Source organism: Empidonax traillii, unplaced genomic scaffold (assembly GCF_003031625.1).
Source record: "Empidonax traillii isolate 1590-97213 ecotype Southwest subspecies unplaced genomic scaffold, ASM303162v1 scaffold42:size1813164, whole genome shotgun sequence".
NCBI lineage: Eukaryota > Metazoa > Chordata > Aves > Passeriformes > Tyrannidae > Empidonax > Empidonax traillii.
In genome coordinates this window covers 64,204-82,353 of record NW_020955235.1, presented here as the reverse complement: position 1 = coordinate 82,353, position 18,150 = coordinate 64,204, and the positions used below count along the sequence as shown (strand labels likewise).

General features: G+C 38.5%; 1 protein-coding gene across 1 annotated transcript in view; it reads left to right on the top strand.

Moving 5' to 3' along the window:
• The window catches only part of MTX2 (metaxin 2), a 34,134-nt gene extending 16,987 nt beyond the window's left edge, over window positions 1-17,147 (top strand). Inside the window, exons 4-10 of the mRNA XM_027878463.1 lie at window positions 9,460-9,532; window positions 12,463-12,539; window positions 13,328-13,420; window positions 14,137-14,175; window positions 14,583-14,708; window positions 15,315-15,391; window positions 16,648-17,147. Coding sequence (XP_027734264.1) covers window positions 9,460-9,532; window positions 12,463-12,539; window positions 13,328-13,420; window positions 14,137-14,175; window positions 14,583-14,708; window positions 15,315-15,391; window positions 16,648-16,855 — 693 coding nt within the window. The 3' untranslated portion in view covers window positions 16,856-17,147. The remainder of the gene's footprint in view (window positions 1-9,459; window positions 9,533-12,462; window positions 12,540-13,327; window positions 13,421-14,136; window positions 14,176-14,582; window positions 14,709-15,314; window positions 15,392-16,647) is intronic.
• The last annotated feature ends 1,003 nt before the right edge of the window (window positions 17,148-18,150 follow it).

Below are 18,150 nucleotides of genomic sequence, written 5' to 3'. Positions count from 1 at the left end.
AATAGTGAAAAAAAAAACAAACACAAAAATCCCTGTCATCTTATCAAACTTTTATGTTGATTCTGGTAGGGTTGTTTATTTTATTTTTTGTTTATTTGCTTTGTAATTCCTGTTCTTCCCATTGCTGATTTTGGAAACAGACTAATTTAGTAATTTCTTTGTCTTTTACTGGGTTCAGATTCTTTATATTTGCTGAAAGTGCAAAATAATTTCCAGTGAACTAGTGCATTACCTCTGGTACATCTTGGTGTTTGCACTCCTTGTTTGTTAACTTGAAGTAGTGTATTATACAGTCCTGTTGAAAGTGAAGTCCACTTGTTCTTAGAGTACAAAATCTTGCTACTGAATGAAATTTTATTTTCACTGCAAATGAATTAAAATCAAGGGAAAATACTAATCAGTAATGATTATTCAGCTATTGGAAGGAGGATATTTGTACACAGAATGTAGGCTCTGTTGTTGTGAGACATTCAGCACTCTTCTCATCAAAGTTAATGAAAACACATACCCCTTCTGTGTAACATGACTCATGGTTAAAACTATTCTCTGTGTATTTATTTTACACCTTCCATTATACAGCATTCCTACTTACCAGGCTTCTCATAGTAAAAAAAGCCACCAAAACTACTGCATGAATACACAACTATATTTCAATAACAAAACAACTCCACAACTTCAAGGAGGGAAAAATGGACTTTTAAATGTATTAAGACTGAATTACCATATTTCAGTCTGAAGCAGAGGGCCTGTCCAGGCTCCGTCTCCTTATTGATGCCTGGTGCAGGTAAAGGCACTTTGTTTAGTGCCTGAGTGGAAGTAGTTTGGCTGAGTAGGAGGGAGGGGGTTAATACAGCTGCACTGTGCCAGGCCTTGCCTCTAATGGCAGCTCAGAGCATCTCTTTGAACTGTTCCAACTTGCCGGGAGGAGGAATGTGGATGTTGAGACTGCCTCTTTTATTACAGGTTCTTCTGAAATCCTTATGCAGGTAGTCTCATAGACTTGCTCAAAAGGCTGTCTAAAATGTTCAGGATTCTGAAAATTCTCATAGATGTCGTGAGGTTATAGAGCCTGCAGCTCATTACGTTAAGATATGAATTAATTGCTTGTGCAATTGATGTCCTTGTAAGTGGTCTTAATATATCTGAGGGAAGTGCTTTTAGAATTGTCTGTTCTTAGTCCCGAATGACAGAAGGATGTTTGGGCAATTTAAAATTGTGTTACACAGACCAATTGCTTATTTACTTCAACAAGTAATCAAATAAATGTGTAAATCACACATGATTAATTGTGCTTGACAGATTTGTGATTTTTTTTTTTTTTCTGTGTGTGTGTATGAATTGTGGTTTGTTTTTTCTCTAGACAAAACATTTGCAGAAATTTGTACTTGTTGCTGAGGCTTAAACAAAGGCTTGGTACTGAAATGAAAATCTGCCAATCCCTTTTTTTTAAAGAGAATAAAAGCTGGAATTCTTCATGGTGAGAAATGCAGTATCAACATAATCAATCTAGCAGCATTGTGTTGTTACTGAAAACATGCTGAAAACACAGGCTATACAGGTACTGTTTGTGAGTGAAACATCTTTCATATAGTTCTAAGATGAAATTACCTTTGAATGAATAGAATCTTCATTTATCTTCAAAACCTCTGTGCTACCAGTGAATCCACTCTTTCCACATTCTGCAATAAGAATTACATTATGCCATTAGAGCAGTGCCATGCTGCAGTGTAAAATAGATTGTTTTAGAGAATGAACTTGGCTTTGCTATAAATTACGTTCACAGGTACAGAGGAATTTGTTATTTTGTTTAAAATAGTCACAAATATAATTAAGCTCTTAATTTATGTTAAACTACACATGTGGCCATTACCATAACTGGATTAGGAATTTAATCTGTCACTCAAGGAATGATACTGAACGGTTTTCATTTATAACCTTAGACACACTATTTCAGTTACAGGGTCTGCAGCTGTTTGATATGAAAACTGAATTATTCTGTAGATTTGTTCATGGTTTTTAATTTTGAAATGTGTTCCTGCAATAAAGTAGAGAATAACTCTTTAGTTGTCATCACATACTGTTCTTTGTATGCTCATGAAATAACGTAAAAATGAAAACATAAAATGCCTTTCACTCTTTCTTCATAACATTGTTGTGTGAGTTCCTTTAGAAGTGCTGCTGAATAAGAGATGGCTTGGAATGGCTTGTTCTTTATTAAAAAGTAATCATGAATGTATCTTCTTCAAATGAAGCCTGGACTGTGCCATCTGAAAATAGTGTTCCTCATGTGGGGGCATAAGTTGTGAACTATTTAAGTCTTGGCATAAGTGATTTCATTCTTGCCTCTGATCTCAGAAACTGCAATCTGGATATGATTTACATCAAGTTGTAACTCATTTTTAATGAGTATATGTGTTTGCTCATATGTGTTTTCTGAGAGGGAACTGGAGAGGAAGAGTAGAACGCTGTGATGGAGCTCTGCCAGGGTGATTCACTGCCTGATGTGTGTTCTGTGTCCAGCTGATGGTGTCCAAACAGCCTTTCCTTAGCTGGGCAGGGCAAAGAGGAAAGGAGAGCAAGAGTAAAAATCACAGCTGAAACAATTAACTGTAGGAATAATTACAAAACTCCTCCCTTCCTTCTCTTACTCCTTGCCACCGTTTTTCGTGCACAGTCACTTTCCATCCTTGTCATCATCAGAAGGCACAATGGCATCCCTTTCTTGCATTGTTTCAAGGGCAGCAGCAGCAGCGGAGATGAGAATGTCAGTTGTGTGAAAAGAGGAGGAAGGGGAGGGTGGGGTGAGTTGTCCTGTGTCTGGCTGTGGTTTCTGGGCTCTGGGCTTTTGAACTGTGCCAAATCAGCACAAAGGTGATTGCTCTGATTATTTTTTTTAGATAAGTAAAATCCAACATACTACTTACATTTTGAATTTTAAATTGTGTGGGCTATAAGAAGAAACAAGCCTTATGTTGATTGTGTCCTTTAAGCAATGCTATTGTAAATGTACTCCTTACTTCTGACAGAAGGTGTCACCTGCCATGATTGAAATGAATGATAGGCATAAGATTGTTGATTAATTTTGTAACAAGTGTCACCTCAAAGCTTCCTATCAGCCCTTTTACACATGGCTACTGATCCTTTACTCTCGCAGCGAAAATAGGAACTTACTTGTTTCAAGCGCCTTTGAAAACAGAGTGGCTCCTTCTGCTCTCTATGAGTAGAAGACAGTGCAATACAAACCATCAGACTCTGAGGGCCAATGTGCAGTAGGGCAGGAAAGGCACTTGAGAGGCTTATACATACTTTTCTTCAGTTTGTTGTCCCACAACTTTTTTTCCTAGTCTATAACAGTATATATTGGGAGGGTGGGGAAGGGCAGGCATAATTCATCTGGTGGCACCTTTTTTCCTCCCTCTTCTCCCTTTCTCATGGATGTGCAGCAACCCTCCACCTCTCTGTCTACAGCAAGGTCTCCCATTAAAAACAAGGTGTGCAGGGGCAGTAGCAACTCTGTAGACTCGATGGCTTCAGTCTGGAAGAAGAGAGGTGGCACTGCCAAAAATAAATTTCTCCCTTCCCGTTCCAGGTGTCAGGAGAGTAAGTGATGCTACAGGTAGAGAGCCTGGAAGAGTGAGAGAAAGGAGACTGCTATCCTTCAGGAAAGAGAGGCAGAGGCATGTGTGGGAGAGAAGCTGACAGACCATATTAAGCCAAATCTTTATTTTTTAATGCCTTTATCTGTTTCTTGCATTAACTTCATCCAAAGAAAGGACATACTTTGTTCTGGAAATAACTTCAAGTGTTTGTGGCAGAGATACTAATCATAAGCTACTAAACTGGACAGTTTTCCAGGCATCTGCTTCATCCATTGACCAGTGTCACTACTGCACAAGAAATCTGGCCCCAGTTTTTAAAATTATCAAAACACAGATAATCAGTGGAATATATGGATAAAGAAGGCACTCTTGCTGATGCCAGGGAAATAAACTCCGTTCTTCCCAATCTGAAGATTTAATCATTCTTGTTTTATGCTGCATTAAATAGTATGGACCGTGAAATTATTCCTTTTAAAAGCCTGAGCAATTTAGTTTGATGTCTTCAGTTGTAGTGAATTCTGTATATTTATACTTGAAGGAAGTTTCCTTTATTTGTGTAAAGTCTGTTGGGCAAACATCTCTGAATCTTCTCTAACATGGGTCAGGGTAAATAAGAGTGCTCTTTATGAACTGATCCAGTTAGTTAACTCTTCGGATAGGTGTTAAGCATAAAAACCCCCATGTTTATTCATTCCGGGAGGAATCCAGGTCTCTTTCCCTGCTTAGAGTTTGTTTGGAATAGCTTAAAGTATTTATGAACTTTTTCAGTGAACGTCTTCAGAATTACTTTGGTCTAGAAAACTTTAGATGAAGTAACGTGCACTTTTCCAGAAGAATTGCAGCTGCTGTAGTATTATCGTGTGAGAATCCCGGGTGCTGGAGGAGATGCAGGTTGTGGCCTATAATAGTCACCCTCTTTGTTCTTTGATAGTTCCTTTTTTTTTTTTTTTTTTTTTTTTTTTTTTTTTTTTTTTTTTTTTTTTTTTTTTTTTTTTTTTTTTTTTTTTTTTTTTTTTTTTTTTTTTTTTTTTTTTTTTTTTTTTTTTTTTTTTTTTTTTTTTTTTTTTTTTTTTTTTTTTTTTTTTTTTTTTTTTTTTTTTTTTTTTTTTAACAGAGGAGAAAAGAGCAGGAAATTTAATTCTGGTTTTTTGAATTTCAAGTATCTTTGCAAGGTATGACAGGCTGTGGTCACTTATGTATCTTGTTTCTAGTTTTGCTTTTACTGTTTTGCTTACCATTTTTAGGTGAATTTTCATAAGGATGTGATTAACTAGCTTGTGTATCACTTGAAATTTAGTTGGCTCCTTTCAGTCCTTTTTTAAGTTCTTCACCCAAATTTATGATGTTAACAATAATCTCTGATGTACTAAAATAAGCCTGGGCCCTTGATCTTTCAGATTGCTCAGCTTTTGATGCTGTGTCTTTGAAGGGGTGTTGATATCTGCGTAAATCTCAGCAGAACTGCACTGGGGTGATTTTAGCCTTCAGTCTTTTGTCTTTCCCTCCAAAAGGACTCAGAGGAGCTGAGCACACTCCCATTTGCTAATGGTTTCTCTCACAAGAAAAGCGCGGGTTTACTTGCCTTCTCAAATTGTGGGTGTGAGGTACCCAAAGGGAAATGAGATGCCCTGAGATGGAGTAATCAGTGTTCCATGGCATCTTTTATCAGAGTAGGAAGCCATGGCGGTCTGATGCCATCTGCACACCAAATGTGCTGATTCTTGACATTCTACATGAGTGGTCAAAAAGGGAACAAATCCTCCCTTGATCACTGGACTGAAGCATTAAATGAAATAAAGACTCAAAAAAAAATTGCTGCTTTGTCCTATGTTGTCTCTGTAGGCTTTCTTTGATCTGTGGCAATTTCAAATATTTTGGTAATAGTTCATGCCACTTACTGTCTAACATCAGTTATTGCCTAAAATATAGTTTATCTAGTTGAATACATGAGAAGAAAAGTTAAAGGTTTTCTGCCAGTGGTTATTTATAAGAATGCATTGGTCGTGATCTTTGTCCATGTTTTTTTTTTCTAGAAGAAACTCATTTCCATAAATATGGAATGCATTCACTGTGTTTGAAAAGTCAAAAGCACCTGTGTTTTTTATGCAAATAATTTCCAAAGCCTGTCAGTTACATCTGTGAAAGAATGTGAGTACTCTCATAGCAATGCAAATTGCAAGGCTTATTTCTTAGCTCAGTCCTCATAGTTTGGGTTTGTACTGTCTCCTTTTATCGGTTCATGAGTGTTTTATGAGTGTTTTAGTCAACTTGAAGGGTATCAGTGAACCATTAGCTTAAGATGAATCAAGAAGTAGATACTGGCCTGTTTCTCTAGATAATGATTAGTTAAGCAGCATAGATCCAATAAGGATTAAACTTGTCTTATGTTGTGGATCTTTCATTTTCCTGCAGAACAGTATGTAAGGAGCACTTAAAATTGAACAGGTTATGCTTTCGATACAAGTTACAACTCAACATATTGGTCTTTTAATTCCCTGGGCTTTTCTATTTTTAAAGCTGTTATAGTAGGTTGGGGTTTTTTTAATTGTTTTTTGAGGTTTATTGTATTATATATTTAGGTTATATTATTAATACTATATATTATATACTGAGGTTTATTTCACCACTCATCTTAAAAGTTGATCCTACATGTAGACAAAGACTGAAGTGGAGGGATCTTGGCACAGGGATGCTGAAGGGGGTTGCTGGAACAGACCTTGTAAGGCAGCTCCAGAAGCCAGTGGTCAGTGTTCAGAACCTTTCAGGGGGACTGCTAGGGTGAATGCAGAGCCAGACAGGCTTGCACCATTTTAATATTAAATCATTCTTCAGTTTCTCTGTCTCAGTCTGGTCTCCCATTTATGAAGCATTCATCAGAACTGAAGATGACTATTCTGAGGAAGTTTTCTCAGGTTTTTTGGTTTGGTGTTTACTCTTACATTTTTTTCTTTTTTTTTTTTTTTTTTTTTTTAACTTTACTGAGGGTAGACTGACTCATTTTTAAGGTTAATAGAACCTGTGCTTTATTATGCAGAGTAGCAAACATTTTAATGTAAATAATAATTTCCACATTATAGCTCAAATTTAGTTCAATCTCCTCTCTCCTCTTTTCTTTACAAAATACAAAAAGGCACATGGATCCAGTGTGTTTGCATTTTTGAGATGCCAAAATGTCAGTGTCCCTTTTGCACTAGGCCAGAGACTGAGGTGGAATTTCCCTGCCGGATGTAAGTAAGGGTTGATATTCCTTGCTCTGGGGATGTTTATTGAAGAGAAGGAGAGAAAAAAAGGTCAGATTTGATAAAAACTCATTAGACCCTTTTACATTGAAGAGATTTTATAGTTTAGCTTCTGCGCTGAGGACTATTTCTGAGAGTCAAAAAACTTTTTGGTTGGAACCTTGTACTATGTAAGAGCCTATGTACAATGCAATGTACAGTTGCCCATAATTTGCTGAAGCAGCTTATGTAACCTAAGTGTTCTGTGCCAGCATGTCTCATTTTTGATATGCTGATACAAAAAAGTAAAAATAGTTTTCTGAATCATCTTGTTTTGCTTAAATTTGTCTCTGCACTTGTAAGCTTTTCAGCTTCACGTGTTGCCGTAGTTCTAGTGCAGTCTAGACTTTTTTTCCTTCTGAACTTGCAGTCTGAATAGTACACAGCAGTTAAAAAATTCCTGTCTGCAGAGTTGCAGAGTTAATTTAGTGCCTTAGTGTGAAAGAAATTAATTTGATAAGCCTAGAGTAGATGAAACCTCACATTTTTTTGAAATTAAATCCAACAGCTAAGGATTAAGTAGTATGGCAGAAGTTCACTCCTCCCACCAAAGATGAAATTCTTTGGAGCTGTTGTTTGGTGCCATCCGTTCCACTGCAGCACAGTACTGTTGTTAGCTACTGGTAGAGCTTTCTGAAGAGTGAAGTCTGTGTACTAGTTGAGTTAGTGTTTGTTTTTCACGTCCATCAGTGGCATAGAAGCATGCATGTAATCTAAATCAAAGTCTGCATTCTTATCTCTTGACTATTTCTGAAGAAGTTGCATATGAAGCCCCACTTTAGCAGAAGACATGAGGCAAAGGAAGAGATCTAGGACTCCATCAGACCAGGGCCTTAAATTACTGAAGAATTAGTCCTTTGGGTATCCTTACTGTTTGCATGTTGCTTGGGGTGCCAAGATAGCAAGATCCTCAATTTTTGGTGGCCTCCGATGGGTGCACAGACTTGGTCAGTGAAGTGGTGTCAGATGTGGCCAATGCCTTGTATTTTCTTTGGTGATGGCTGCATTCTTAAACAGGTTCTATTTGGAATGAAACACTCTGGAGACCAGTTTATTGCTAAAAAATGCAGGACCTGAAGTATTTGGCTTACGCTGACCATGACTGCTACCCTCTCTTTATATATTTGCTATCTCTCTATCAGTGTGTGTACGTATAGTATTTGGCTCCCAAGCAGGACATTAAGTAAGGCTGAGGAAATCAAAATATATAGAAATCCTCCCAGTTCTGAGGCAGGCTCTTACCAGCTGTAATCAATGTCTTATGTAGCAGATTGTGACCACAGTTTTTCTCTTTGAATTGAGATTTGGATTTGAGTTAGGTCATGTAAGCCTGTGAGAGCCAAATATCATAATGGACTGTGCAGTTCTTCAATTTGATTGGAAAAGGACCAAACCTTTTGGCTGTTTTTCCCTGGATCGGGTTAGGGTTTTGGGAATAAAGCCCTTGAAGAACACAGGAGAGAGAAGAGGTGCTGTTTGGGTTATTTTTCTTTGCTTAATGGATATGACAGGAGCCATAAAGCTAGGAACAGGGCTGATGCCAGTGTCAGTTCATCCCTTTTGGTCTCATTTAGTGCAGAGATGAGCCAATTGCATGTCTTGTGTTTAGAGTCTGAGCAGCTAAAACTGTGAGAATGCAGTTTACTGCCAGATCCTGCAATCTGAAGAGGAGGGAGGAGGCTCATGTAGAAAGTGCTGTGTTACAGCAGCATTTTTCTTCGTGGTGGGAGCCTTCTTGCTAGGGGCCTTTTTTACCTCAAGTCATGGTGGATAAATAGGTATAATTTTGGAATCCGGAATTGTGACCTGCCTAATTGTGGAGACAAAATGAATGATAGGAGTTACTGAGTTGTGAGAATCTCTAGAGATTAAGATTCCTTATTTGCCATGTTCTGTCCAAATGGCAAATACTTTCCTTGATATTTTGGTATTTCAGCAGAAATACACTATGGATTTTGTGGTGATGGCAGGTGCTGACAGAAATTGTTATCCTACTGAGAATGCTTTGAATCTAAAAGTACAGATGGAAATGGTAAATTGATCCTTTTGCTCTCCATGAATCCCTTAAATTATATTAAAAAAAATTCTTCATCCCAAAGCAGACTTGTTTGCTGACAGTATCATAGAGCAAAATTTCTGGCAACTGTTGTGATTATAATGTGGGAAGGTGCCATATATGTTTGCCATGTTAAACAACATGAACTTGATTAACCAGCTTTAGCCAGAAGTAAATACTATGATTTTCAGGAGGGGCAAAATGTCACTTCATTTTGTACAACCACAGCACTAATTGTGTCTGTTAGATACCGACTGCTTCTTTGCTCATCTTGAAAAAACAGTAAAAATAGATGGAACTGCATTAGAAGAATTCCAGTCAATGACTGAATGATAAATTGTTGTCTAAGTTAAAAAAATCTAATTTTTCTTTACTTGCCCTTTTTTCTTCCTAAAAGCAGTATGTAAGGAGCTATACTTTAAAGTGCATGCTAGGAACTAGCTAAAAAAGTCAGAGGTATTGAAAACACAACATTTGTTTGTCACTGGTGTATTAACGCTTTTTAAATGCGTTTCTTTGTTTCCAGGCCTTCTTGCAAATGTGCAATCTGCCAATCCGGGTGGTTTGCAGGGCGAATGCCGAATACATGTCCCCATCTGGTAAGTGTGGCCTTCATTTAGATTACTATGTTATACCTCCATTTTGATACCATGGCAACTGTGCCTTGTCTTGCTGATAACAGTCGGTCAGTGCTACTGTGTGTGGGTTGCCTTTCCCCCTCCTCCAGTGCAGTTTCTCCTCTGCAAACAATCAAAGCAGTGAAATGCAAAGTGACGTAGGCACAATGTGTAACTGTGCCTGTGACTGCAAAACCTGTACAAAGCGTTCAGACAGTTCAGTGCCTGGTGGAAACCTTCTCTCAAATGTCCTGAAGTAGAAAGACATACTTGTCTAAAAGGGGCTTTGTTCTGCATGCAGGGAATATTTCAGGGAATACTGTTATATTTGCCTATTGCTGGAGTGAGACAACACTGGAGAAAGGTTCTTTATTGTTACCCTGTCTGGGAGATGATTGCCAGGATGTTGATACAGGAGACCAAAGGGTGCATTGTCACTGTTATGAGTAATTTTAAATCTTCCTCAGATCCACGAGACTGTCTGGAAAAAAATGCAAACCCACCACCAAAAAATTAGGTATTAGAAGGGTGCAGAGCCTACCTTTTGCTGGAGGTGGCTGATTGCCTAAAAATGTCCAGAGACCAGCTTCAGAAGGTTGCCTAAAGATCAGAGAGAATTACAGAATGCAGAAGTTTGTCAGTCCTCACACTCTGTTCCAGATTTTTGTTGTGTGAGGAGGTACATATTTACTGATTCTCTGTCTCTGACTGATGACTGCCATGTGGAAGCACCTGTCAGTATATGTCTGCCACCTCTGTGCGTTCTGATGCTGCTGCTGATATTTTTGGTTAAAGCAGTGAAATTAGGCTAGTTAAAAAAAAAAAAAACCACACACAACAAAAACCCAGTTGCTTGGCAGGAGTGAAAAACCTGCAAAATATGCAGGTATATAAATTATTTCTTAATAAATAAAGAGAGCTTTGAAAGCTGAATCATGCACACAGGAGCATCTTGCATGTGCAGGACTAGGACTCGTGACAGTTTCGGGCTCTCATTTCTCTGCCTCTTGAACCTCATGTCTGCACTTGCTGGCATCTGATGTAATTTGGATCCAAACACTTCCTTCTTCTACTGAAAACAAGGAGCACAAGGGGGAAAATGATACTGCTTCAATTTTAAATGTAGGTAGAATTACATTACTTTTTACCCTTACTCCTGGAATCCTTACTGGTTTTATTTACTTGCCTCTTTTCCTTTCTTTATATTGGTTTAGTGATAATTCAGAGAAGGTTTTTATTTGTTCCCTTCTCCCTCCCCACCACCCTCTGTCTTGCAGCAGCAAAAATCTGCATCTCATTGTTTTGGGGGGAAGGTTATTTATCTTATAGTCATTTTAATGACAAAACCCATCCTGAGGGAGTCAAAAGTATGATATCAAAGGATTGTCTTGATACGTGAAGTACAGTCTGACTGAAATCACTGAAGTCTGCAGCACAGAGATCTGTGTTTCCTTCTGCACATGGAGTGTGTGGATGCAGATGAAGCCTTTGTTGGTGTGATGCACTTCATTTATTACCCTTAGGCTTATCGAGCCAGTGAGGAGTGAAGCTTATGATAAAAACCATGACTGAATCTGATGTTAGCTGAGCTGGGCTGGACAGTAGGTTGTGTTTCAGTGAAAAGAGTGAATGTATCACCAATAGCATATTCGCAGCCAAGCAGATACTGATCCTGCACTTTGGGCTGTCTGTTGAGAGTGGAGTTTGTCCATGGTGAGAGAGGCAGGAAGGTAAAAAGGATGCTGTGCCCTCTGCACTGGGCAGGCTCATTTACTGCCTTTGGGCGGGAGGACATTTACAAAACAGCCAGCATTTGTCTCCATTTTATGGATTATTTCAATCATGTAAATAATCCTAAAAGATTTAGTCTTAAATATAAGATTAATATCTGTCAATTGCACTGAAGATTTACAGGAAAAGCAGCCTGGTTATAGTGGATTGGAGCAGGAGCTCTCAGCTTCACACGTTGAGACCTGGGAAAAGGGGCACAGGGCAACATCTGTCGTGCTTCACGGCTTGCTGTGAGCGCAGGGCTTCCTCTTGTATCTGCCTGCCTTAGAGCTTTGGCTTAGTTCTCTGTATAAGAAGAGTTAACAAGCAGAGAAGGTGATAAGCTGGACCCTCAGGGCTCAGCTTCATAGACTGAATGTTGAGCCTTGCTAGTATTAAACTTTCACCCCATTTTGCTTCCATGATTTTGGAGAAGCTCCTTGCATCTCTTTTCCCTGCAAGACTATGAAGCTGAGAGTCTCATAGCAAGAATGTCTTCCTGATCCCAGGACCATGGGGGCTTGCAAATGCCAGCTCACAACAGAGTAAAAACAGGGGCAGCCAACAGGAGCAGGCTGGCCCAGTTGTTGGAAATCTGAAGGACTGGAGGAGGGGGAAGAGTCAAAACCTTGCCTTGCTGAGTATGCATTTACCCTTCCCGCTGCTTGCTTTTTTGGGCACAGTTCCACTTCTGCATCATCCTTTCAGCAGACCTTTCCCCACCAGTGACTTAGAAGGGATGGTGGGAATACGTTGTGTACGCCTTTTCCTCAAGGGCTCTGTCTGCTTTCCTGGGTTTCCCAGCTGTACTTTGGAGGAACATTGAATTAAGTCTTTCCAGCGGAGCAAAATCCATTATTAAAATACAAGTCGATAGATCTCACTCAATAACTTTGAAATACACAATTGCAAGTATCACATGTAGAAGAGTTTCAGGAGAAGGAAGATCTGGAGGAAGGTGTCTGTTGTTAGAAACATTCTATGTATGTTACGTATGTTAGCTTTACCTGTGCTCATTTGAAAAAAAACAACCCAGACACTGATGTTCAGGTATACCTTAAGTATTTAATTGTTTTGAAAATTGTAAATGGTGTTTTACAGGTTAAAATAGCTCTTACTACAATACGTTTCTCCTTTTGCAGGCAAAGTACCCTTTATTCATGTGGGAAATCAAGTAGTGTCTGAACTTGGACCCATAGTCCAGTTTGTAAAAGCAAAGGTAATAGCACTTTTTTTTCACGAATTAGTGAATACCATATTAATCCTGATTAGCGTTGTGCTGATTTAGTGTGCTCTTCTGGAATGTTACTGAATTTATTAAAACAGTATAGGTATTTACTGCTGTCTTAAAACAAAGGTATCCTGAAATAGGTGTTTGTGAGGTAAAAATGTTTTTCTTTGTCATTTATTCAAATTTTGGAAGTAAATTCTATGCAGGATAGCTGTACCAGTTTCTGAGACTGTTTTTCTGCATGCCTCATCTCTAGGTCTCAGAGCTCTTAAACCCAGAAGTGACTGGTCTAAATCCTGAAGTGTCAAATACTGTTCAAATTTGCCCTTGTTTCCCCATCTTCCCCACCCGTCCCCTCTATTTTAAAAATTACTGTGTTTTCACTGAGCAGTTGATGAAGTTGCATTACAGATGTAAATTTGTGTTTACTTCTTGTTGCAGAGATACACTAACCAGGAAGCTGTGTGCTAAGTGTGTTCATCTATGACTGATGATAGTCCAAATTTCTTGTAGATTAGCTTAGATCTTTTATAGATTATATTAGTTACATTATGATGATTTATTTTTAATTCTAAAGGATACTGTATGTAAAAATTTCAAATGTAATTTGTTAATGAACTACATGAGAGTTATCTATGTAATCTATGTACCTATGTCTATGTAAGAGATCAGGGTCTGAGCCAAGGCTCGTTGACTTTAAAGGTCCTTGGGTCATATGTTGTTGAATATTACAATATCCTTTCTTACATGTGTGTCTTTTCTTTTTTCCCCATTAGGGCCATTCTCTCAGTGATGGGTTGGATGAAGTCCAAAAAGCTGAGATGAAAGCCTACATGGAATTGGTCAATAATATGCTCTTGACAGCAGAGGTAAAACAAGCCCTAGTAACTCCACACACTTACAAAAGCAGCTATAGGCAAGAAAGCTTTAGGATTTTTCCCTGTGGTGGAAATACTGCTGTTCTTAGATTAGGTCGTCAACTTTTGAGGTGAAAGGAGACAGGAATAAATTCTCTGTACACTGTGGATTGCTTGCTGAAGTGTTCCTGTAGACACAAGTCACGTGTAAGATTCCCCTCACCTAACTGGGGTGTGTCACCACAGCTGTAGGAGTAACTGACTGGAAAATGCCAGTGGTTTCTGGGATCCTACTCCAACCCACAGCTGGGCAGGCACTCCACTATCACCTCCCGTGGCATGCATGCTCACATGTGTAGTGGGAGGCTCAGATCCTCTGCAGTTCGCATGCCTGGCAAGTTAAGGTGAGAGAGTCCCAGCATGGGAGCAGTGTTGGGAACTCTGTCAGGATACAGGTGGCTGAGGAGCTGAGGGCCAGTGACCTGTGCGCTCAGTTGTGAGCAGCGTGGGCAGTGGGAGTGGTCTCATCTTAGTGCTGGTGCAGTAAGGACTAGCAACTGGGCCTTTGCCTTCCAGTTTTAATTTCTTTTATACATTCAGAGGTCTAACAGAAGAAATGAAATGGAAATTTAATCTAATATAGAAAAGAAAATTCTACTACTGAAGAATGATTGTCTCTGTATTCTCCTTTATTAGGAAGTTTTAGTAAGTGTTCTTTCTCTTCCTAGCTCTATCTCCAGTGGTGTGATGATGTTACAGTAGAGGAGGTGAGTGGTTCTGCAGCATTTATCTTAATTAAAATTTAATGAGAAAACACTTTTGCTCACAACTGCAAGTCCCTACTCATAAATGAAACATAGAGGTTTATACCATTAATGATACAGTCTTTTCACTTTAATTTCGCTTGCATATACATTTTAGGGAAGCTGTGTCGTTACTGGAAGTAGCTGACTTCAGAATAGATATGGGGTCTGTATATGTGTCTGAAATAATAGCTTTAAATAGTTATGCTGCATAGTACAGATTCTGTGCAAATAATTATGGCATAGATGCAACTCCTTTTCTCTTTTACAGCTCCCTTTCTGCCAGAACTGTGTAAATATTGTCTGTTTTGTCAAGAGGTATCTGTATTTTCTTATATTGTAACACAGTGCCTTTCTGTTTTTAAACAAAGATTACTCACCCAAGGTACGGCTCCCCTTACCCGTGGCCTCTTAACCGCATTCTGTCCTATCAGAAGCAGTGGGAGGTGAAGCGAAAGATGAAAGCCATCGGGTGGGCTGGAAAGACACTTGAACAGGTCAGTGTGAAAGGTGAAGCTTATTTCTTTACCCTTCCTTTTTTTTTTTTTTTTTTTTTTTTTTTTAAGGGCTTTGGAAAGTAGCACGTTCCTGAAACGGATGTATTAAAATGTATATTCTGGACTTAAAATATTATCTGGAGTCAGGTATTTGCCTTCAGTAGCAATAAATCTTAAATTATGTGCAACCCAGTGGAGTGGGAGGAAGGATGTTTTACCACAGTGTACATCTCTGTTGGTGTTAGTTTAGGCTGTAGTCCTGAAAATTGGTTGTAAGTCCTGTCTGCCACTTCCTGTATGATGTTAAGAGGCATGCTTTGCAGGATTGCAGCAAGTTTTGAGGTACAAGTTAGTACCTTTCATTAAGCTTAGTTATAAATGTTATGGGAAGCACTTAATCAGAACTTCCTTACATCAAATGTTAAATTAAGTAACACTTAGCTACCTGCCTACTGTGTCCTTTTGACTGATTTTAACAGCTTTTGATATTCTAACATGGTACATTCATTGTTCTCACTGTCAGTGCAAATAGAGGAAGGAGGTTATTTTTTGCATTGGTGAGATTTTCTGACAATATGGATCTTTCTTTCTTGTGTGTTTTGATAGGTGCTTGAAGATGTAGATCAGTGCTGTCAGGCTCTCTCCCAGAGATTAGGAACACAACCATATTTCTTCAATAAGCAGTAAGTTACTCTTTACTGGAATACTGCATCCAGGAATATGAGATATAGATATATACCCACCTACATACATACATGGATACGTATATATATAAAACTCCTGTTTTATTTTAATGCTGTGTGATTAATTGCAAAAATAAAAATGTGTGACTGGAATCTAAACATGAAATTTCATAAATTAGTATTTAAAGGTTTTAAAAAGAAAGTTTCTGTAAGTTTGTTAATTTTTTCCCCGTTTACTCTTGCTTGTCTTCTCTACATGATTCTGTATTTCTAAAGAATTGTAATTTGGGGATTTTGTGTTTGTTGTTAACCAGCCTTTCTTGGTACAGTTTCAGCCTTTAAGCTTTTTAGCTATCTGAAATATTACCCAAAAAGTATGCGGTTTTAGTCCAGTATTTTTCAGTCTATGGCTTCTGGGACTCTGTGGGAGGTAAATAAGAAAAGCAACCTGTTGCTGACAGATTTAAGTTTGTTATACAAGGATCTGCATCTCCACTGTAGAGTGCTTAGTGATGCACAAATAAAAAGGCAAAAAATTTATCAGTTAGGAAAGCCTCATGCTGCTTGCCTTTAACACTAGTAAAGCAGGACTCTGAAGTTGTTGGGGAAAAAACCTATTTGCACGTGGGCTACTTATATACAAAGGTCCAAGGTAAAAATTGAGGAGTCTTGCACCTAAAATAAGGCAGGACTGAAAACATTCCCAAAATATCTATTTTCCTCTGTGTAGACCCCTTTCACAAGAGATGTTTCCAATTGTTGCCACTGGGAACTCCTTTTCTTGTTGGTTGAATAGTTCCCAACTGTTGAAAAGCACAAAAAAAAAAAAAGAAATAGGGGTCTTATGCTTCCACACCCCTCCTCTTTTTATTTATCTTGTGAGATAATAATTGGGGTTTTTTTAATATACATCTGCATAAGAAAAAGAAAAAAACCCCAAAGACCTGATAAACATTTGCCCTTGTTACTGAACTAAAAGGTGGAGCATGGTTTGATACTGAATCAGTAACTCTGCCCACTCTAAGAAGTGTTCACATTTCCAAGCTCCCAAAGGCAAAGAAATTGCCATACTGAGAACAAGTAGTTTTCTGATGTACTGTATACGCAGTTTTCATGCATTTGGTCAGTTCAGTGTTGCCTGATTTCATCCCAGTTCTTAAATTTCATAGCTATCTAAAGGTTATTCCAGCAGGGTTTTTCTTGATCAGGACTTGCCTTCCAAAATACCAGTTCTTTTTTTCTGTTTCATTTTACAGACCAACTGAATTAGATGCTCTGGTATTTGGACATCTGTTCACAATCCTCACTACTCAACTAATCACAGATGAACTCTCTGAAAAAGTGAAGAACTACAGTAATCTCACAGCCTTTTGTCGACGAATAGAGCAGCAGTACTTTGAGGGTCATGATAAAGACAGCTCCACAATTGCAGCCCGCTCTGCTAAGAAGTCCTTGCTGAGATAAGCATGGTGGTTGGGGTGGATCATGTTGCAGTTTTGAGTTTTATTCAATAAATTGATTTTGAGAATGGAAATGTGTGTTAAGCTTTTTGAAGCTGCCAAATCATTCTCGAGTAAGAAAAAAATGTTAAATGCCATTTTTGTGTTGTAGAATATACCGTGCACATTTCACCTGAAACGTCTGTATGAGCACTTCTATTTTACTAGCCTATATGCCACTGACTGTAAAGTGACCTTGGAAGAATATTGTATCTATTTTAAAAAAATAAAACACTTCAAGTTTCTCTCTGATCTTTCCAAATGCCTTTCTTACAAAATTTAATGTCTGTGTAGTTAATGAGTGGGATCCTGGTGGCAGGACACCTGGAAGACAGCTGTATGATAAACTAGTTAGAATTACTAGTTAGAATGAAAGGACTCATTAGAGATCTTAAAGTTTATCTGCCTCAACCAAAATTTATTAGGAAATTGGGTGAAAAAAAAAGTCTTAGAGCCTTGCAGCACACAAATGTGTGAACTTATTCAGTCAGTTGTTATTTTGTGTCAAAGTAGCTTCTGACTGTCATTCCTTCCTTTGGTTTTAATCCAAAACTGGATTCCTAAAAGCACTAACCACCTCAGGAATGTGCTGGTGGCAGAAAGAGTCCTTGTGCACTCAGGAAGTCATGGGCACAACTGGGAACCAGCTCAGACTGTTTGGCTAGTTGGAACCATTGTGTTTTCTTAGAATGAAATATATTCTTCTGGCTGTATGCCTCAGTGTCATAATACTTAATGGCTTAAACTGGTTATGCAATGGTCATGAGATTTTGCCTGCAATTTTCTTCTCTCTTAAGAACTGAACAAAAAGCAGCTGCGTACCTTGGACTGGCTGGGTCTCCCCTGACTCTGAGGTTCCTGAACCACTACTCCTTACTCATTCCTACTGGGGGTGCCACTCTTTCCAGCACAACTGGAAAATGGAGCTGAATTCTTACTGCTGGTTTTTGATACAACAGTTTTAAGTCCTATTGAAGTCAAATCCACTAAGTATCAATGTGTAAGGGGGTCCTGGCCTTTCATCAAAACACTCTCGCCTGGAGAGGAAAATTTCCCTTGTCCTGATTTCAGTCTTAAAATTTCACACGTGTATGTTGACTACCTTTAAAAACTAAAACCCATCTACTCTTGACTGCTTTGTGACCATTTCCACTGTCAAAGTGGTTCTTTCAAAACTCCTTTTCTGTGTTAATTCAACTTCTGGGAAAACTGGAAAAGAATTTGTTGTGGTTTGTTTGTTTGTTTGTTTGTTTGTTTTTA